The sequence below is a fragment of the Neodiprion pinetum genome, chromosome 5 (genome assembly GCF_021155775.2).
Source record: "Neodiprion pinetum isolate iyNeoPine1 chromosome 5, iyNeoPine1.2, whole genome shotgun sequence".
In the NCBI taxonomy this organism is placed as follows: domain Eukaryota; kingdom Metazoa; phylum Arthropoda; class Insecta; order Hymenoptera; family Diprionidae; genus Neodiprion; species Neodiprion pinetum.
Genome location: NC_060236.1, coordinates 20,552,906 through 20,575,997, shown reverse-complemented (window position 1 = coordinate 20,575,997; position 23,092 = coordinate 20,552,906). Strand labels below are relative to the sequence as shown.

General features: G+C 34.8%; 1 protein-coding gene across 2 annotated transcripts; it reads left to right on the top strand.

The window, feature by feature from the left end:
- The first annotated feature begins 265 nt into the window (after window positions 1–265).
- Window positions 266–23,013, top strand: tapas. Of its 2 annotated transcripts, XM_046625567.2 has the most exons (17): window positions 266–594; window positions 7,898–8,078; window positions 8,711–8,925; window positions 9,097–9,215; window positions 9,468–9,588; window positions 11,626–11,991; window positions 12,545–12,697; window positions 12,913–13,284; window positions 15,778–15,945; window positions 16,081–16,338; window positions 16,417–16,656; window positions 17,204–17,560; window positions 17,847–18,070; window positions 18,291–18,510; window positions 18,748–18,866; window positions 19,156–19,307; window positions 20,044–23,013. In XM_046625567.2, exons 2-17 carry the CDS (start codon window positions 7,985–7,987, stop codon window positions 20,268–20,270), a joined length of 3,405 nt encoding a protein of 1,134 aa, XP_046481523.1. In that variant the 5' UTR covers window positions 266–594; window positions 7,898–7,984; the 3' UTR covers window positions 20,271–23,013. The 2 variants fall into 2 exon arrangements, with proteins under 2 accessions (XP_046481523.1, XP_046481524.1); XM_046625568.2 differs by lacking the exons at window positions 266–594; window positions 7,898–8,078; window positions 8,711–8,925; window positions 9,097–9,215 and adding an exon at window positions 10,694–10,731 and having other exon boundaries at window positions 9,491–9,588.
- The last annotated feature ends 79 nt before the right edge of the window (window positions 23,014–23,092 follow it).

The window sequence follows — 23,092 nt, the reverse complement described above, 5'->3', positions numbered from 1 at the left end:
GCCTACCGACTTTATAAATGAATTCGGAATCATGGTGAAAATTCAGTCAATAAATGAAAAACATTGTAATTTCCATCGTCTCTGCTATATCAGCGAAAATTCGCCACATTAAATAGGCTGTTGAAGAAATTGTCCGATAAGTTGTAGCCACCCTCAGTAATCTTCAGGCAGCTCACAGCTGTCGCGTCTAGTTAGGCATCGGAATTCACAGCAGTCATGAACTACGCAGTGACGCAAGAATGTCTGTTAAAGGTGTTCCACAACACCACGGCGAGAAAAAGAAATACCAAAATGGCAAAAAAAAGCAAACGGAATCTAAATTGCGTTCCTCGCGAAAAAAAAGAATAACCTCATTTGAAATATCGCGATGGTGGGAGATCGAAACCGGAAATGATATGTAAGCAGTGGGAGCTGCTGCGAAAACGGTAAATACCGGGACGTGAGAATGTCAGAATCCTCGGGTGATCGCATTGTTTGACTTTTGCCAACTGTTACCACTGAACGGTTGATTGGATAAATTCTTGTTCTACTCGGACTACATCAATAACCGTTCTTCTGAACAGTGGACCAAATTAATTTATCACCCTGCGTTGTGTGAGTATTCATTATTACATACAATTGCCTGTTAACCTAATTCTCGCGGATTTCGGCTTTGCTTTCTATTTTCTCACCACCCTTCCGTGGATTTTTTTTCGACATATTTCCTACGTAGCCTATTTTCACGTGACCATTCGTTCCGTAGAAAATTTAGCGGCTAAAAAATACCTCTTGCCCACGGTCTCTCTTGCCATTTGCATATCGTAGTTATATTTTTCATCGTCAATTACATTAACGCAGACGCACACACAGATGTCGCTTAGAAAAACCGCCACACGGCAATAATAAAAGTAGAAAAAGAATAACAAAGATGTGTTCTCAAAACCGATAAAAATGGATTGAAGATCGCGGGAAACGTGTTGGAAATTATTACGTTTCATATTTTTTTTCTTGGATAGTTCGAAATTTCAATTCGTTCCATTCTTATATCTACTTTTTTTTTGCCGTTACGTCGACGATATGCCGCCTTATTCTTACACCGTGGCTGTGTGGAATTTCGTTCGTTGGGGAAAAAATGTTATAATCATAATCATAATGGCGATTGTAAAGCTATAATCAGAGTAGTAACGTTAATTTTCTTTCACTGTTCCGATTGGGCGCGAATTTCACTCCGTACTCTTACTTAGCTTAAACACGTTCGAATTTATACCTGCTGCTTACATATGGTAGCCGTGAATAGAACGGGTCTGTCTTTTTCTTATTCTGTATTATTGTTGATTTCGACGTTGTATATATTTCTAAATATCGAAGTCGACGTAGCTCAAAAAGGGCCTAACCGCCCCATTCCTTATACAATTCTAAAGGAGAACACTCCAATACATTTTTATTTCACGTAGAAATAAAGAAATGGCATGAATTCTATGAATTTACTATTACGATTTGTAATAAACCTTAAATTATGATTTATTTTCTTCGTTGCATGTAATATGTGATTATTCAATCGGAATATACTAATTGTTACTCATATTTTGTATACCATTGGACGAATTTTTCATCAGCACAATTATTGCTATCGTTACTGCCATTGTCATTCCAATTATTTGTATACTTGATGTTTTCGAATAGAAAATTAATTATTTCTGTCATTTTTTGTCTTTTTTCTCTTAGGATTATTACTATAGATATATAAATATATTATCACGAAAATTGCAACTACTTATTGAAATCAAGAAGGAGAAAACCAAGATATAGCTTCTCATTCATGTATAGGTTTGTTTTATACTTTGTATTTTTGTTCTTTTTTTTCCCAAGTTACAAGAATATATCGAATGATTGTTCTCTCAATCACTATTATTAATTCATAGCATTATCGTTTACCAATGTTACCTGTTTGAATATCTGTAATGTTTAAAAAAAAAATTGTATAGAACTACTCAAAAAGAGAGGAAAATTGCATTATCACTTTCAATAAACTTCTCGACCAAACAAATATGAAATAAAAAATCCTTAGCAAGTATTTTTTTTTAATCAGAAATCATCACCCTCTCCCCTATCTTTTTTATATATACAAAAATAGAAAGATGTCTTCTCGTTAAGTGAAGAATAAAAATACTTGATGCATAAAAAAAAAACGTCAAAATTTTATACCTACCACTAATGAGTATAATTCTGTATAGAATGCAATATTCACAGAATCCATTTCATATCCTCCTTGAAGAATCCCTTGGCCTTTGTCTAATTTTTTTTTACATTTCTGTCTTTCAAACACATTTGTATATGCATATTTAAATGATACCTAATATTTGTGTTATTCTTGTCGCAATGAATTAGATTTACTGTCTTGAGAAAGGAGAGAAAACTTTGAAATGGGACAGTCTGTTCCGAATGATGTCAAGATAATATAAAAAAAAAGGATTCAATTTTACCCTTGATGATGACTGAAATGTAATTAGAAAAAAATTAGACAGGATTGAAACTATTTTCATGATTGTATTCTGAGTCGTTGCGTTTTCGGAACAAGCTTTCTAATCGGATAGTTTTAAAAATATTGCATCCTGCATTATTTCAAGTTCTAGAAAAACGCAATGTGGATTTTATCCCTCCAAAAAAAAAAAAATATTAAACGAAAAATTTGGATTTTGTACATTTTGAGATCTGTGATTAATTTTTCGCACCATGTTGGAAGTTTGCCATATTAATTTACCGATGCATTTTTATGAAAAATCGTTAATTTGCATTCTCACGAGTGTTCGAAATATAGTAAATTGTAAAAAAAGGTAAAATGATGTACTTGTGTATTGCAAATTCAACTTTGCACCTTGAAAATAGAGAAAAAAATTTAACTACAAGACTGTTGAAGGAAAATGGAGAAATATGCAGGAAAGAACTTCTTCCTCCCTTTCCAAAATGTACAGAACAAAGTGTTTTCTTAGGATTTCAAAAACAAGAAGGAACAATGGGTTGAGAAGGGTCAGAGATGTCATAAATTTAACCGTTTCTTGGATTTTCCCCAGGCCTGCTTAACCTCAGGTACAAAAGATTTGGGATTTCTACTCTGTAGGGTCAGGAGGGGAAGGGAAACTGAAATATGCAAAAGGCCATAAAACTAATAAACGGAACAGCTCAGTACTCACGTTTTCTGAGAATATTTGAGGGTCATGCAGTCTTGAAAAGGGATCGTTTATTTTCAATTGCTGCCCCTTATAAACCATTTCCCTAATATACTGGGTGGTACTACTTTTCCCTACAATATTTCTGACCAATTACCTATTTGCAAAAATTTTTCAGTTCTGTTCGAATTTTTATTTTATTCTTTTACTGCAAAAACACAATTAAGTGAAAAAATTATCACTTATTGAACACGAATCAATAATCATGCAAATTTAACTACAAGACTGTTGAAGGAAAATGGAGAAATATGCAGGAAAAAACTTCTTCCTCCCTTTCCAAAATGTACAGAACAAAGTGTTTTCTTAGGATTTCAAAAACAAGAAGGAACAATGGGTTGAGAAGGGTCAGAGATGTCATAAATTTAACCGTTTCTTGGGTTTTCCCCAGGCCTGCTTAACCTCAGGTACAAAAGATTTGGGATTTCTATTCTGTAGGGTCAGGAGGGGAAGGGAAACTGAAATATCCAAAAGGCCATAAAACTAATAAACGGAACAGCTCAGTACTCACGTTTTCTGAGAATATTTGAGGGTCATGCAGTCTTGAAAAGGGATCGTTTATTTTCAATTGCTGCCCCTTATAAACCATTTCCCTAATATACTGGGTGGTACCACTTTTCCCTACAATATTTCTGACCAATTACCTATTTGCAAAAATTTTTCAGTTCTGTTCGAATTTTTATTTTATTCTTTTACTGCAAAAACACAATTAAGTGAAAAAATTATCACTTATTGAACACGAATCAATAATCATGCAATTTCAAGCTAATTAAACTTCTCTTATGTAAATTATTGCGCAAATTAAAATTACAGATGTTTTATTGAATATAAACCAAATATGGTTGGGTGCAGTGGAATACCAAGATATTGCTGTGAATGTGAAAATGGACTTAGGACTATTGGTTGTTATTCACATGTTGCTGCAATAATTTTATATTTAGCACACGGACGATATCTGTCTAAAATTCCTAGACCTGTTGCAATACTCACTACATTATTTAATAAAGACATGATTACAACCGTTATTGACGAAAATAGGGACAAAGATTAGTCACGAAGATTAAAACTAGTTTTATTATATAAAAAATGAAAATTAATCTGATTGGATCAATATATCGATAAATAATATTTATATTGATGTTTTCAAATGCAAAGGATATTTTGAATAAAAATATTGGCATCTCAATATAGTTTATAATTATTTTTTGAATATTTCAATTTGTTAATTAAAAAAAAAAAATTTGCTTTCACATCATTGTTTTCGATATTTAATGTTACTTGCACTTATAAATTTATCAAATAAGCTTCGTCTCTGTTGTTTCAAAAGTATAAACATCGAAATAAATTGATTTTTATATTAAAAAATCAGTTTTTATTCTTTTTCAATATGGCCTAACTTTCTGATAAATTAAAATTTTTGAGGGGTTATTCTACATCAAAAAAGACAAACAAAAAGTTAGTTTCAAAATTGTTCTGGAACGTTACCATAGAGATCAAAAATTATTTCGGACAAAATCGCCTGTTTCTATTGATTATTGTAAAGATTATGAGCTGTTACTTTTTTCGAGTATACTCTTCACATACCTCTATAATGTATCCAAATTTCGATTCAATCGGTCGAGCTGTTTTTGAGAAAAAAGTTATTTTTTGATTTGACGTTTTTTTTCGATTTATTCAAAAACCAACATAGATAGAGGTCTGAAACTTGCAGAATCAGATCCAGATATCCTTCTGGGGTCAATTCACTATGCTTATCGTCCTATAGTCTTTTATTTTTTTTCGATAGCAGAAAATAAATTTTTTGAGCGATTGGACACTTAATGTACGACGCTGAAGCTACCAGCAAAATTGTTCGTCAGTAAATTATTAATAAAAAATAGTTAACGATCGCGTACCCTCGCGAATGAAATTCGAACGTGTTCCGGGTTCGATCTAGAATATTTTCACACAGTTTCAAAGTCCTCGGATGTTTCCGCACCTAGCAAACGAATTAATTCATAAGTTCATAATTAATAAACAATCATCTGCTGTACGATCATATGCTTATCCATACTGATCCATGCACTACCAAATTCATCGTTTTATAAATTTTTTCATCATCTCTGACCGATCGAAATTGCTTTTCTAAGTGTCAGATCGAATTATCCACGCAAGTACCGACGCCTATTCGCTATTCCGCGTCAACCGGATCAGTCATCTGTCAGATATTTTTTTAATTTGGCATGTGGATTGTGTGGGGGGAGTTAGATTTTTGTGCCAAAGCGCGAATCTCATAATGCAAAATTCGATTTTTTATTAACAATAACAAATTAGATTCCCATTTTTTTCAAAAATTCATAACTTTGGCAAAAAATTAGATAAAATATATTTTTTTTGTCAAATTACGCGAAAAGCTACATAGAATTTTAAAAAAAATACGAAATGGTAAAAAAAAGTTGTTATCAATTGTTTATTTAACAATTAATTTTTCAAAGATTTTTAAAACAGTGACTGAGACGATCAAAAAATTTGTTTAAAATTCTGACATGTTCCTTGAACTGTACTACAACCTGTGAATTAATTCCAGAGGGGTATTTTTCTTCGTTTTCGAGTAAAAAATCATTAAAGGTGTCGATGCGCATGAAGTCTCTACGTAATGGCGGGCGGCCGGTTGCCGTCCACCGCTACCCCGCGGTGGCGTCGCAGCGTTATTTTAGTCATTTTCACGATGTAGGACACGATTGGAGAATCTGAAAAAAATACTGTACCTTCACAAGGCCTGCTCAAAGCGATAAGTGAAGTTTCAAGAATGTGTTTTTATTTTAAAATAAGTAACAAGTTATGTAATTATTATCATTTATGTGCCCTCTCATGGTGTGTAACCGTTATTTTGAATCTCTGTAATAAAAAAACGGTGAAAAACACATTCCTGAAACTTCACTTATCGCTTTGAGCAGGCCTTGTGAAGGTACAGTATTTTTTTCAGATTCTTCAATCATGTCCTACATCGTGAAAATGACTCTAAAATAACGCTGCGACGCCACCGCGGGGTAGCGGTGGACGGCAACCGGCCGCCCGCCATTACGTAGAGACTTCATGCGCATCGACACCTTTAATGATTTTTTACTCGAAAACGAAGAAAAATACCCCTCTGGAATTAATTCACAGGTTGTAGTACAGTTCAAGGAACATGTCAGAATTTTAAACAAATTTTTTGATCGTCTCAGTCACTGTTTTAAAAATCTTTGAAAAATTAATTGTTAAATAAACAATTGATAACAACTTTTTTTACCATTTCGTATTTTTTTTTAAATTCTATGGAGCTTTCCGCGTAATCTGAAAAAAAAAATATATTGTATCTAATTTTTTGCCAAAGTTATGAATTTTTGAAAAAAATGGGAATCTAATTTGTTATTGTTAATAAAAAATCGAATTTTGCATTATGAGATTCGCGCTTTGGCACAAAAATCTAACTCCCCCTACACAATCCACATGCCAAATTAAAAAAATATCTGAGAGATGACTGATCCGGTTAACGCGGAATAGCCCCTATGCATTCCCGTGTTTGGCTGCCAACTTTGACTGCTTGCTAACTGCAGCGTCGTACTTAGTGCGTAAATTATGATTCTTTTCTAACGATATGAGATAAACGTTTATTTGTTTGAAAAGTATAAATTAAAAAATGTTCTTGACTGTAATGGGTAAATTTTAGTCTGATTCTAACAGTATGAAGCGAATTTAGATTATTATCAATCTTATTATATGATAAAATATTGAGGTTGAAATTTGCAATGATAATTTAACTTTGCAATGATAGTTTGGTCTTTGAGAAAAAATCGTTACTCCACGACTTTAGATCTGATTTTTATCTGAAATTTAGTAAACCAAACTGAAGGAATACAAACTCATAAACAAATTCTACAAAGTCAACACCTTCAAAGTCGATCGAAAGTTGGAAAATAGTCAATTATATACCGATTTCATAGAAAATATGATTTCATTGTCGACAGCAAAACTGGGATTGTCTGGCGAAATATTTTGAATTTTGGCGAATTTGAGTCATTTCAAATCTCGCGGATTTGCGAATGAAAAATTTCAAGCACAAAGACTTTTAAATAAACTGGAATATCTTATTAATTTCAATGGACATGAACGGTGTCTAAAATATAACAACTTTGGATCTGGAGTACGTAAAAAAAGTTGCAAAATCTTACAATTATCTAAAATGATTGAGTCACTGTGAATACGGACACCCTTTATGGTGAGAAAAATTTTTGTTTTGAAAAAAGCATCACCCTCATAAATTATGTACGTGCTTGTGGGCACATGTTTACATTTGACATAAGAGTGTAACTATGAGCAGGAGAGAGAAGAGGAGAGGAAAGGGAGGCAATCTCTGGGTGAAATAAACAGTCTGGTCCCTACTAGAATTACTGTTCCTCTTGACCCGTAGAAATTTGAGAGGTCGCAACTCATGTATACTGCTAAAGTAAAAGCATAAACACTTCATTTATAGGACTTCCTTCCCTCCCTATCTCCCTCCTTTTAACTCTCATATCAGTGAGGAAAAGAAATATTTTGCGGAATAAGCTGCACACTTGTTCTCCGCCCTTCCTCACGTCAAGTTACTAAAGTTCTGTGACTCAAAACACGACTCGACTCCTTGGAATTGTTAAATTTATTTCTGATGAACGCTTCTTGAAATTAATTTTCAGGAGAAATAACAAGACATATCTGAGAAAGAAAATCGGAGCCGAGGACCAGACGAGGGTTAAACAGAGAAGGACCATTTTCCTGAAATAATGGGGGACAATGCTGACTATGATGAGGCTGTAGCCAACTTACGGGCCTGTCTGTTGTCAGCTAAAGGCGGTGTCTCGCTGTCTGAATTAAATAGTAAGTTAATTCTTATCCATTTAGCTATTAAGAATGAATGGACCTTAAGAATTGTGACCAAAAGTTACGGGACAAGAGAAAAAATCGTTAAAAAAATTTCTAGCAATGTTATTTTTGCCAATATTGGTGAACCCGAAAATAAAAACTTTTCTACTATTTAATAGAAATAATTCTAAGCAAATTCAAATTACACAAGCTAAGATATGGACGATTGGAGAAAAAGTTTTATAATAAGAACTGTCAAAATGCTTAAACTCAGATTTTTTTTAAATCGATTCTGACGTTTTTGAGCTTATCTTCCTCGTTTATTGGATCCTGACAAATTCACTGAGGAATATTCCAGAAATCTTCCATTATATTATAGTATACTTATATAGGGGAATTGCAGTCATTGGAAGATACGGTTTTACATTTTACAAGATTTCGAAAACGGTTGTTTTATCTTTTCCTAACTTTTGGTTCAGACAATTCAACCGATTTATCCTTTTAAGAACCAAGATATCGTGGAGAGTCAATGAATTTCACTGAGTTTCAGATAACCGTTTTTCCTTATTTAGCTTCATTCCTTTATCGAAACAGAATGCCCGCTGTTGTTATCTCCAAATAACCCACCCCTCCTTCAATCATTTTAGATGACTATAAGAAAATAGTCGGGGAAAGTTTACCCTATAGAAAACTGGGTTATCTGTCCCTTGAAGAGTTCCTCAATGACATTCCCGGGCTCCTTATCACCAAGAGAGGGAACGATTGGAATATTATCGCCAAACCGACAGAAGACACGGTTCACCTGGCACAGATGATAGCAAGACAAAAGTCCTCGTCATCCAAGAATCGCACGCGAGGATTGGTGAGTGATTATCTTCAATTTTCACCAACAAATTTCCACAACGTTAGCGATCGAAAGTGGCTAGAAAGTAATGCCAAATGTTCGACTTTTGCTTTTCACTTTCGTTTTCTCCAGATAAGTTAATGGGGAATAGAAAAGTAAACTCAGTGTTTGTTTGTGTAATTTTTTTAGACCGCCAAACGCAGAAGACCTGCTGCCAGGTCAGGCAGAACACCGTCGCAATTCGACATGCCGTCTATGAACTCGCAGCAGCGAAAAGGGTCTAGCACAAATTATCGAGCTGTCCAGAGGTACTAGATTTCAAATATCGCCACTGTTCGCATGTATGGGAGTTTAATTCCCCGATGATTATATAATTTGAAAGCTTGTTCATGGTCGAAAGATTCGTTGCTGTTTTTCTTCAGCTTCTTTCTTTTTGAAAAAATTACTTTAAATTCATATAAGTTTGACTATATATGTGTATCTATCTCTGAAACTTTTATATATTCTGTTTCTAATATTGGTTTTTTTGTGTTTTCGATGATCCATTCGCAATGCTTTAGAGTGCCGAGCTTGCCACCTTTGATGCAGAATCCACCAAAGAAAACTATACCACCGCTGATAGAGAAACCACCTCGATACATGCTACCAAATCCAGGAATTCCGCAAACCTCTCCGAGCAAGGTGAGCATCGTCATAACGATTTTTATTCCGGGTGTGTATACGATTAGAAGACTCAAATCGTAGGTGAACTTTGGCAATTTATATTTTGATAACCAATTATACAATTCGATTGGGGTTTGTTTTATTCGAAAGTACGTAGATTGATTTTCGTTTATTTAATTTTCTCATTAAAATCAAGTAATAGGGAGCATAGTTTCTCGTCACCATAACATTAGACATTTTGCTCGGTGACATGTTTTGCGATGTTTGCGATATCTTGAGAGGTAGTATTCTTGGGTAGTTTGTCTTTTCTGTCACGACGTGGAACTTCCTTTTCTCATTTTTTTTTCAACAAAATGGCAACCATATCAAGCCGAATCATGATTTTTTGTGAAGAATCTATTTTTTTTACCTGATTAACAGAAGAAATATGGTGATTTGAATAAAAGTGAAAACGTGGGATAAAAATACTGTCTCTAAATTTGATGAAGTGAATTGATTTAGCCGTCTTTGAAATATCGTTGGGGTTGCAAAAAATGTCACTGAGGGAAATAGTTGATGTAATCATCCATAATATTACTTCCTGTAAATTAATTCTAACAAAAAAGTTTGGGAATGAAGTTTGATCTATATACTTTTTAATAATACAAACCTGAAGCGAATTGAATAATTGATTATACGACATAAATACCCAAATTTCAATTTCTTTTTCAGTTTTTTTCTACTCCTATTCACACCCTCAATTATCACCTAAACTACAAATCGCTTAGCATCTTCAGCGACGCTAAGCTGTGTGTAGGAGACTTTTAATGACATATGTACAAGAGTTTTGGATTAATTATGAATCAGTTCCCTGATAAATCCTACCGTTTCTTTGGTGGATATCTAGTTTTACTAATGATTTTACTTGAAAAGTTTTTTTTCTCTAATCACATTTATCAAACTACAGTGTTTGCAGTTCTACAAAGTTGGCGTTTTACGGTGTTGAAATATCTCTGGTCAGTTTTGAAACGATTGTATTTATTATCACGAGAACACAAGAATAATTAAGTTTAAAATCATCTCATTATCCGCACACAAGCGTCGTTTTTTCACTATTTAGAAACACTTTTTTGCAATTTGCCAGATTTTAGTACCGGGCGAGAAGACATCCTGCGATTTTTGGTAAGCATCGTTCCGTCGAACTCCGCCAAAAATGATCATCCACGCTATTGCAAATCGCCTCGTTATATCATTCCCACCGAATTTCATGTAACATCAGACTATTTTCTCTCTTTCACATCACTTTTCACCCTGTTTCTTGGGCTTTTGTATACTTTGATTCATTGGTTTGATTTTGTTTATCTGTCATCACCTGTCTGATAGGGTGCAGCAAAAGTGCAAAATTCTTACAATCAACCTACACTGGTGTGCAAAATCTGTGCACATGTATGAAGTTGAGAAACGTCTTCGGAATCTTTTGTCAGTCAACATTTTCATCTCCGGCAAGAGCCTTTAAGTTATCACGGTTGAAGTGAAAAAACGCAAAATCCAAAAAAGATTTTCATTTGGCATTTGTAAGGCTGTCTAATTTTTAAGTCATCAACACAACTAATTAAACATATTTTTACATAGTTCATGAGAACCCTCTGCTTTTTTCTTCGTACTAGCCAAGGGCTGTTAGTAACAGAGTAATATTTTCTTTATAATTAAGATTTTCTTGTATCTTTGTTTAAGAATTTCTCTCTCGGCTTTGATGATATTTTTCAAAAATTTTATATTTTCACTCGATCCTACTATCTAATTCGTATTTTACTCTTTTTACTAGCTTTAAGCATTCAATTTGAAGTTTGAGTAGTAAATTCGTTCCTGTTGTTCTTAAATTGACGAATTAAAACTATTCATTCTATTTTCTCACTTATCCAATTCGTTCAGATTGCATTATTCTTAATTCCTGGTCCTTCTCGTTTACACGCACAATCACCTCTCTCTGTCTCTCTCTCTTTCATTATAAAAACTTGCGACAAACTATTTGATTCCGCTCTATTCCATTCCATTTCGTTTCATTCTCACTTCCAGCAATTGTCAGACCGAATGGCAAACAAATCGGCGAATTTGAACACCAGAAATCAGCCGCCGACTGTCGCGTACAAGAATAAAGTTACGACGCAGAATGTGCTCAGTGAGAAACGCACTCCGCCAACACCGACACCTCTGATTCCACCGAAACTGGGCCTGTCCATCCAGGAGAAAAATTCGAAACCTGTTCAAACGCAGTCAAAAATTGTGAAATCGATCAGCGACCGGCTCAACTTCAAGCCTCAGACTAGCCCTAGTCCACCGACTGTTCTTTCACCGCTCTCGCCCAGTCAACTAGTCGCAGCTGCTGCCGCAGCTGAAAGCGTCGCCTCTTCGACCCCACCTGAAACACCAAAAACTTTGCAGGTAAGGAGGTTTTTTTATTTCGTTTTTAAGTTTAGTCACGGCTAAAAGATGAAGGATTTAGTTTATGGTCCGATTTTTAAGTCTCGATCTGTCGAATTGTCGATCGTTGAGTTGTAAAAATGATGCTGAGTAAATTTGAATTTGGGAAGTTGAAATATGAACGATTTGAGGAAAGGTTTTATTATTTGAATTTTATTATTTTCACAGAATTTGAAAGGGTCTGGTCAACAAGCAAAATAAGCTAAAAAATGTTTGAATCTGGTCGAGAACACAAAAGTTGATGCATTTTCAATATTCTGATCATAGATGGTTTCTTCAAATTTTTGGTATCATAGTTTATGGGTTTATCGAATTCGCTTAAAATCATATCTACTGAATAACAGGAATGTCCTTTCATTCGTGTTTAGAATCAGTAACACAAACTGCACTTGTAAAAATGTTTTAAATAGTTTTAACTCCTTTGCCATTTTCATCTCAGATTGTACAAAACCCATTCATTCATATCAAAGCTTTATTTTTGATCGTCCGCTCAATCCGCGAAATGTTTTTATAGGTCAAGACAATGTGGCCTCTAAATTCTCAGCATCAGAATCCGTGCAAGCAGCTGGAAATCTACGCGCAAAGCATGAAGCTCCCGAAACCCTCGTACAAGGTTGTTAAGTCCTCCGCAAAACGACAAGGTTCCTTCTTCTACTGTAAAGTAAAGGTGAGGATCTCTCCGCTTCATTAATGTACCAATAATCTCTACTTCACCCTTGTTATTGGAATCTTTTTTCATTCTAGAAACTAGCTTCAAAGATCTCCAAAAAATTCAAACTTAAGTCGATTTTGTTCTCCTCTCGCTTTAATGTGAATAATTATTCTGAAAACTACCCAATCCAAGATGAATAGGCGATTCGAATGAAACAATTTGGATTTCAGATCGGTTCGTACGGCTGCACGAGTTATCCGGAAGAGATAGCCACATCTGAAGAAGCGACCCGAGCCGTGGCAGCCAAAGCGCTGCATGAATTGTTGCAGATAAACGGTCCTCTATCCAGCCTTACGGAGACGACTAACAAGAATCTGGTTAAGGATCGTGTGGTTGCGATAGTCGCTGAGCACTCGAACGGAGTTTTTATGCACCAAATACCGAAGTATTACCAGGAGCAGTTCAGGGAAAATTTGCCCGAAGACTGGGAGAAGATAATCGTCGAAACCTCGGAAATTTTCAAGGAGAAAGGCGCCCACGATTCGACGATTCTTTGCCTACCGTATCCGAGCCCTCGATCCAAACATCGCAGCTCAGACAAGGTATGCGTTTCAATTAGTGCTTTTATTTAGGGTGCAAAGAATAACAATGTCTCTGCTGTGCAATGTACAGTAGGACCTCAATTATCCAAACCTTGACTTGATTTATTCAAACTCTCAACTACCGAACTTTGGTTCAACAAATAAATTCTTGTGCATGAAATTCACATTGTTACTCGCTGTGCTTCTGTGAGAACAACGCATGTTCGAGTAAGCACATGCGCGTTTCTCATCTTCCAGCGTTAATCCACTTGTAACATTGATTCTACCAATAAAATAGGCATTCAGTGTTTGAAAAAGGTTTAATATGTATTTCGATGTTTAATACAGATTTTTTGTGGATTCAAATTTGTGTTGTATATGTCCCCTAAGATAAAAATTGCTATTCGGTTATCCGAACTAGGCTTGGTCCCAATCAGTTCGGATAATCGAGGTTCCACTGTGAATTATTCTATGCAAATTTGAATCACACAAATCAAGGAATCGACAGGTTGAATTGAGTTTTTGTACTTCAAACGTTCGAAACAATTGTTGTTGGGAATTTTTTAATGGCTGACTAGATCCTTATGAAGTGTCTGAAAAATATTCTAGAAATCTTATATTGTAGTATAGGTAAAAAGTGCAAATGTGATTGTGATGTGCATTTGTTCTACCATAAAGACACAAATTTATTTCAAATGACTCTCGAGATAAATATTTATTTATTTATTTGATATCAATGGTAGAAGCCCAATTACAACACTATATAAACTATAGTATTAAACGTGTTTACTCGCCACTATGGACGTACAATGCAAATTCTTAGATTCAATTACTTAAAGCTTCAGTTGTACTCAAACGTACATTTATATTTCTTCTTAACATACTAAAGATTTGGCTCGTAAATGTCAAGCCAATCAATGTGTTTGTTACAAAGATCCCCAATCGCACTGATGGTGAAACGAGCGAAGAATTGTTATCCGTTACACAAAGAAAAAAGTAACGATTATTATATCTTGAAGATCTGTTTGGAATGTGGCAATTAAATTTTGATAACAATTTGCTGCAATAGACAAAACTGTTGAGTCCTAAATTTATTGTTAAAATCTCTTCTATCATCTTCTTCAAACTGTTACTGACCTTGAATTCGATAGTTGGAGAAAAATTCTTCCACTCTGTCTCCCCAATATAATTTAAAATGTAAGAAACGGAACATTTATTGTTAGTTCTGTTTAATATTACCCAGTGTAAGGGGATAGTCATACAGTTCGTTAAGTTATTCTTTCTTTCGTTTTATTTTTGTAGTCTGAAGACAGTCCACGGAGTCTGATTACAACGTGTTGTAATAAATACTAACTTAATGACCATCTCCAATCGGAATTTCTGCTGTAATTTGAGTCGCTAGATTGCTGTCGATTATTTAATAGTTAACAAAAACATTTCAAAGCACTTATAAACCTGAAAGTTTGACAACTAATGCCGAAGGTCACCAAGTAAGTGTTTGCAACCTATGACCCCATACTAATGCAAATGCTTATGTTATTTCCAAAATAATAATGGAGATCTTTATTGTTATTAATGAATAACTAAGCCATCGAAAAAATGAAAGACACAATTCACATATGAGGTTTATACTCTACCCTTAGCAGAACCCAACCGAAGGGATTATCTGTATGCTGACACAACCGCACAGGAACAATCTGCATTACAAACACACGTCAACATTAAAAAATTTATGATCACTAAAAAAAGCCCAAAAGCATTACAATCTGATCAAAAACACCAGAGTTGTAACTCCTAGAACTTTCCGAGTGTAAAAAAAATTTTCTCAAATTACTGATATCTTAGATTGTGTGTTAAGATTTGCTCAGTACCATTTTTATCTATTATTAAAGATGTCTTTTCATTCCTGTCCGCTATTACTGGCGTTAAAAACACTAAAAGAAATGTTTTTTCCCTCTGTTACTACTTTTCCTTTGGTTATTCGATTCGAATTTTGATTAACTACCGATCATAGTTTCGCAGCATGTACTGTCTAAGATTGCGGAACGGGAAGAACTGAGTTCAAATTTCCAGCCTGTTCAGGAGAAGCTGAGCAGCAACTCTCATAAATTGTAAGACGGATCAAGTCTCTCAGGTGCCGAATCTGCGAGCTTAGGTTTGAACTCGATCCAGCTACTGGGCAAGTTTGTCTGCAGATTTCCTTGTCCCTGATGTGAATGCAGGTGTTTTTGCCGAACATCTTAAGATGGCTGCAGACACATAATGTTGGTTTCTAATATATCCCTCCCTTAACCGCGCACAAGCTATTTACTTATGGGGACATACCCAAAAGGGTATGGCGGGTTTGGAAGTAATTATTATTACTATTATACTTTGGTTTGCCTTAATTTCATCTTGAAATTATTGCGTATGCGGTAAAACGAAACAGTATAACATGATAGTTGTTTCAAAATACTGAAAATTAAATACTATTAAATTCTTCCCCCCTGTCTATTGTATATTTCTATTCCAAAGGTAGCAGAAGCGATATCACCCAGGGTGGAAAAGATCGAGCTAAATCCTATCGGTCCTCCAGTTCCTGGAGTTCTGAAACCACCTGTCGACGAGTACTGGGATCTTTGCATCACTTGCGTTTTAGACACGACAGACATTTGGGCGCGGCTGATAGGTGAAGAGTACAGCGTGAGTAGAGATATGAAGCATTTTGAGTGTCAATAAACATCCTTTAATCCCGAAAAGGAGAATAATATGAAATTACAATACAAGAAAAAAAGTCTTGTCGCACTCAATTTTGTTTCTGCTCCTTCTTCCTTTCAGGATAGAATTGAAAGCATGCTGAACGAGCTGGAAAGCTACTATCAAAAGATCTCTAACGTTCCGGGAGTAAAAGACATCGAAGTTGGAAAGTATTACGCGGTTCAAGTTGAGGAATACTGGCACAGAGTTCAGTGCTTTGAATATAACGCGAAAACTGGCATGGCCGTGGTTTTCTTCATTGATCACGGAGATGACGACACCTATCATTATAGCAAACTTTACCCGTTGGAAAAGCAGTTCTGCAAAATTCCTGCACAGGTAAAATATTTTGTTTGAACCGTTTTGAATTTCGTGGAGGTTTTTCACTCGTCGTTTGTTATTGTTTCACTTTTCCAGGCCATCAAGTTGACGCTCGCCAACTTGGAGGTGTTCAACGATTGCGCCGAGGTGATCGAGTACTTGGAAGAAGTTTTACTTGGACAGATACTCGTTGCTGAGGTCCTGAGCCGAGAGCTTGGGGAGGAAGTGACTGCGTCTGTCATTCTTTACGACACTAGCAAAGAGCAGGAGGTTAATTTGAACGATTTTCTGTTCAACAAGATTAGCGAAAATATACTTGTTCCGAAGCTGAATCAGGTAAGGAGACATCGTTTTACATCGTTTTAGCCACATTGTGTGGACTGATCATCTCGTCAATTTTGTTATGTGTAGTACAGATTGTGGTGAATCCGAGTGATTTTTTTCAAACTTTGAGTATCAACGCACTTGGAGATCCCAATTTTTCGAGAAACGAAACGCGGTTTTTTTTTCAATTTTGCGGTTGTGGAAACAAAGAAAAATTGAATTTTCGCTACCAGACAATGTTGTCGATTTACTTGAACTAATTTTTCATTGATTGTGCAATCAATCACAAGAGTTTCAAGTCTAACGAAATTTGCACTTCAAAAAGTATGCAAGTTACGGATTTTTTTACCTACGCGCACGAAAAACTTAGATTCGTTCAACTTCGAAAATTCGTATCTCGTCGAGCTTAGTGACAAAAATCTGAAAAAAAACTAAGCGTCCGTTTTGGTCCGAATTACAAGATGAAACATTTACGGAAAAAATGTCAGCGTAGATTTCCTGTTTTTCACGTTTTTCTGACCCTTTTCAAATTTCATTTGACGACTTTTTTCTCCACCAGGGTCATGTCTCCGAGGTTTACGTGTCCCACGTGACTGAGAGCGGCGACGTGTATCTGCATGTGAAATCGGACAGCATGAAGTACCTCGTAAGCCTAATGAACACGTTGATACAGACGGGTCTCACGAGTGAGGACATACAGAGGAGTGAAGTCAAGAATATAGACAGAAGCAAACTGTATCTAGTCAGATGTGTGGAGGACGGAAATTGGTACCGAGGAAACGTAGCGAGCATCGAAGCTCACAACAGGGTCGACGTGTTTCTTGTCGATTTCGGCAAAACTATCATAGTCAGAAAGAAACAGGACCTTCTCGCCCTCGATCAACTCTCTGAAGTGCTTCCGAAGTATCCTTATCAGGTGAGATTCAGAGTTTTAGATGTAGATTATATCGGGCAAACAGGATGAATTGGTCTCAAATCAAAGACGTTCAAGAATGAATGGGTCGCGCACGGTCTTGATCAAAAGTTAACTTAAGAGAAAAAAGCGTTTGATAAAATAAACACAAATTACGTTCGTGGAAATTTTTTGAACTTTTTTTTCTCCTTTTTCAATTTTTGATCCAAGCCCATTCAGCCTTAAACCCTTAAATTTATTTTTATACCTATATACATTATTTTTTTAATCCCGAATTTGTTTTCTTCAGGCCTTCAAAGTACGACTGCACAACATTCCAGAGGCAATGTTTAGCAGTGAAATGGCGACGAAACTGACTTTGCTTGCTCCACCAGATCAAGTGATCCTGGTGAAGATCATCACCCCGGCTTTAGCGTCAAGTCCTCCGATAGTCGAGCTTGTCAAACGCTGTGAGCCGAACAACATAGTTGTATCAATAAACAGCACATTAGCCATGGACCCGAACTTAGCAGGGTGAGTAATACTATGTATAAAATATTTTTTCCATGTTTTATTCCTCTTCTATTTATATCACCAATTTCTTTTTGGAACTCAATTCGTGAAATCGATCATTTTAAGTCTAATTATGTAATTTATGTAATTTGCACAAAAACAGCAAGATACATTCCTCGGTTACAGCTTATTTTTAGTTTATTTTTATGCTTGAATTTTTCTTTCTGTATCTTTGTTACAGGTCCAACGGGGATGGTAATAACAATACTACGCGCCCTAAGAAACGACTCGAAAGATCTGTCTCGAGGCACAGTGCGGCCGGTGATGGAGAATTGGTGACGAGGAATTTGAAACCGCCAGTGATACCGGATTTCGGTCGCTACTTCGACGTTCATATCACGATGGCAGCCAGTCCTGGAAACTTTACGGTTCAACCTTATGACGACAGGGTGCATCTTGAGGTAATTGAAGTTATAGCATTTGAATTCTCAGTTATTGGAATTTAGTTGAATGTGAAAGTATATTTCAAGAGCTCTAACTGCCAAAATTGCAGGAAAAAATGGGTGTTGTATTTTTTTTTTTTTTGGGGGGGAACTTCGTACTTCCTGATTTGCAGAATTCAGACCATGCAAGATCCAAAAAATACTTGAAACTGAAAGATAACAACACTAAATTTTCAATCTGTTCGTTTATCTCAGGCAATGATGGTCCAGCTCCAGGAAGTTTGCGTTAATTATATGGGATCTGCGCCACTGTCGGATTCAATCAAGGAAGGAAGTTTGTACGCTGGCAAGCATTTCGACGGTCATTTTTACAGGTGAGGAAAGATCGTGGGATAGTTAATAAATAAAACGGACTAATCTGTGGTTCATTAAATATTGGCCTTTATTCAATAATTTCTGGCGCAATAACTGATACTTTGAATAATTTGACACGGAAATTGTCGGGAAGTTGTATAAAAAAAAGCTACATAGAGTGAATATTTTGCAGATAATTTTTCGACTTAATGATGCTTTGGAAATGCTCTGAAGGAATTTTCCGAAGATAGTTTTATAAATTCTAACATCATCAAAAAAGTTAATCCCCCTGCTTATCCGTTATTTCAGGGTATGCGTATCCAAGATAATAAATGACCAAATGGTTACCGTCTACTTCTGCGATTTCGGGGACTTCTCTGTTCTTTCTACAGACAAGTTGCAGCCGCTGGGACGCCAGTTTCTTGATTTGCCATATCAAGCGATCAAAGCCAGACTTGTGGGTAAGTGAAATATGCGAATTGGATTATTTTGAGAAATTTTTTGACCCAGTCATTGAAAAAATATTCAAACGTATTAGAACAGATTCATTTTCATACCTGTCAATCCAAACTTCATAAGAAATCCGTGATTTCATGATAACAGAATTAATCTGATTGAATTATTTTTATATGTTTTGGTTTCTTCCCATTATTTATTTTTACTCCTCCGAACTGAAGTGCAGTTCTAATTTGATCTAATCTGTAATTTACAATCCTGTCTATCCATTCTTGTTCGATTTTGTGGAACAAGTTTAGATTCACCTAGTATGTAGTTGTCATGCGTTTTGAAAAATTACATTTCTATCAATTCATTTCTATTTAGATACCGCAACGTTCTCAATTCATGTGACTCCGTGAATAGCATTCGCGCTTTTATCATGTTCAATTGGTTTCTTTATTTTTTTTTTTTTCTATCTCAATCCATGACGCTTTCGTTTGAACTGCTTTCGCGATTTGAAATACAACCATGCCTCAAAACATTTCAAATCCACACTCTAGTCATAAATACTTGATTCTAAAAGCTGTTAGAATACCTATCAATCTATCCCTACAAATTCAGTTATACAGTCGGGCTATTGTTCGTAAATTCTGAATTTTGAATCCTCAAAACCGGATTCAAATTTTCCATTGTTTTCAGTTCTATTTCCGTGCAATTTCGATGTTTTAAAATCTTCAATTTCCTGAATAAAACTTGCAGGAATTCAGCCACTGAACATAGATTGGTCGGTGGAGGATTGTCTGCGTTTCCAAGAACTTGTAGTCGAGAGAAACTTCGTCTCGATTGTTGTCGATTCTGGACCTGATCAACTATCTCCAGGTGACACGGTACTTGGATTGAAACTTATAGACGTCAGTGGGGAAACGGACATTTACTTGGACAAGCTTCTGATAGCCGAGGGGAGAGCAACAGCCATCGAAGGATGAGATAATGGGGTGACTGAAAAAATTTACTCGACATGGACTATGTTCGCAATTTTTTTTTCTCGTGTTTTATTTTCATTGAACACGATGACAGAAGCGGTTGCAAGAAATTGCGAACTGTTACTAATGGTAAAAGGTGAGATCTTCATGCTAACAAAATATTAGCGTGTTATTGTATTTAACCATCGTGGTTTCACTATGCAAAGCTGTGATCGGAATTCGGAATTTTCGAATTTTTCTCTGTTTTTGAGAATCCTTTAGTGGGGCTATGTATTTTTATTTTTCCGTTCTTATCTCATCTGACGACTGACTCAATCAATAATGTTCCGTAATCGCGTTTATTGTCCTTTTAATTCCGGTGACGATTTTGTATTACGCACTGCAAACTTGTTTCTTACCCTGCTTCCTTTTAATTTTGCATTCATAGTGAATAAATAGTAACTCGCGATATGAATGTGTTGTAAAAATTGACTAAAAAGACAGATGAGAGAGAACGAGGGGTAATTATATAGTGAATAAGATAACCTGGACAGACTGCTAACTCTCCCATTATTATTTTTGTTTTTTCTTTCGCGTTTCTATACCTATACGCTATATTGTATATGATGAACTGACTTTGTTATTAGCCTGGGTTTATTTCACGTTGCTTAACGTAAAACTGATAGTATCTATCGTGACTAAAGCCACGGCGCGCGCTTGAATAGCAAAAGAATAATAAAATCGTTAAATTGCCACAAAAAAACCAACGCTTTACACGAAAAAACGAAAACTTCCTCTTTAGTAGACTGTCGTTTTATACCTATATAACATTTAATACTAATAATAATAAAAATAAAAATGATGTATTATCTGTTGAATAAATATAAGCAGGTTAGGCGTTAGTTTTCGAAACAATATAGATATACGTATAGGAAAATATTTTTCTAAATACCGTTACTACGTTACAAGTTTTTTGTTTTTTTTTTATTATTAAAATTTTTATATATATACATGTAGTTAGCTATATATTTATACAGATATGTGATGGATTGCATTGTGGAAATACACACACACAACGTTCATGTGTATGCATAGGATAAAAGTAACTATGCTATTCGTACATGGTATAATTTTTGTCATACTTCGGATATATTTTATTTCCTTCTCATTTTTATAACTGGCTAAAAAATTGAGAAATATAAAAAAAAGAAGACAAAAAAACAGGATTTATGGGAAAACATCGATTTCTCCCTTGTTGTCATATTGTTATTATTTGAGGAAAAAAAGACAAGAAATCGTCCGCGACAGGTTTCCTAATTTTTTTTTGTTCAAATATAATTATGTTACAATGTTTTCTCTTATCGCTGCTTTTAAAATACATACAACCACACATCTCGTTCCATTTTTGTTACATAACATTCCTATGTAAAATAGTTTAATAATCAGATATTTTGATTTTTGCTTTTCTTTTTAAATTGTATTTTTCTCTAATTTTATTTCACTCTTATCACTTCTTACTAGTTATTTATGATGAATATATTTCTTTAATTAATACCTATTACTTGGTGATAATTAAATACATACCTATAATATCGCCTTGTAAACAGGGTTTTTTGTTGCGATTTTCGTATCTTTATTTTCATATTTCCTAATTCTTATGTATGTATCGAAAATTTATGCAATAGGTACAAGCAATACTTGAAATATTTGTGAGCATTTGGATACAAACGTGCCAAATTGTTTATTCCTATATATTACGTATATCATTCCTAATAATCACATCCACCTAAATGTGGGGTAAAAAAAATGAAAAAACAAATGCGAGAATGGCGCAGAGTTGTGAAATTCTTTTCCGTTTCTCTTCAATTTGACCTTTTCTTAGTTTTTTGTTTTTCCTACTTTAATCGTTACAGTGTAAAAAATTGCTCCCTTATAATCCGATAATTACAGTGTTACAATTATAACGTGTGACTACTTTTCTTCCTTAATCTCCTAAGTTCATTCTCGATTTGTTTCCATATCGTGTTTGTGCATGTTAATTAATTGATAGAAGAATTATTATAGTTACAGTTAATATTACGAATAAGGCAAAGCAAGTTACGGTGAGACTACAACTATGTAGTTTATGTGTGCATACAATATAGGCATACAATATTAGTTATGATTACATCATATTGTTGGTATTAAACGAAAACGGAGAAAAGAAAGAAAAAAAAAACGTATAGTAATAATAATTTTATTTTTCCAAGTGTTACAATATCATGTATTTTATATTACCTAACATTTGTTATAATACCAGTATTAGACTGGCGCGTAGGAGTCATGTAAACCGCCAAAGCTATTAATTAATTATAATAATGAATCCCTTTTTGCAAATTTTGTTGGTTTAATGAGTTGACACAAGTTTTTATTGCTGTTATTATTATCACCATCATTACCATAATGAGTGATGATAATTTTTCTAACAATCGTTAAATGATATTCTTATCAATAATATTATACTAATTATCCCAACAAATTGCAAGGAATAAGTGATAACTTCCTCTTATTATAGATACTCAAAAATTGTTGCGATTCTAAATTCGACGTTATTATTTTTTAAGAGAAGATGATTGAAGAAAGAAATGAAAAAAACCTGTAAGTTTTCAGTAAATAAATAAAAACAATGTACAACGCCGTTAAATCACTGATCTGTATCGCATCAATATCAAGGATAATAACCTTCGAATAATCATAATAAAATTAAAGCAAAATAGTTAGTTTCCCGGTACAAAGTCAGTCGATTTTACTTTAGTATCCCGTTGCGTACATGTACATACACATTATACAAAATGTCACTGTATGTA

Excerpts from the sequence above, each read along its gene's own strand:
- tapas (XM_046625567.2), top strand. The coding sequence starts at position 7,985 with ATGGGGGACAATGCTGACTATGATGAGGCTGTAGCCAACTTACGGGCC. Across the intron at positions 8,079-8,710 it reads CTCGCTGTCTGAATTAAATA|ATGACTATAAGAAAATAGTC; the intron begins GTAAGTTAATTC and ends CAATCATTTTAG. Across the intron at positions 9,589-11,625 it reads CGCAAACCTCTCCGAGCAAG|CAATTGTCAGACCGAATGGC; the intron begins GTGAGCATCGTC and ends TCTCACTTCCAG.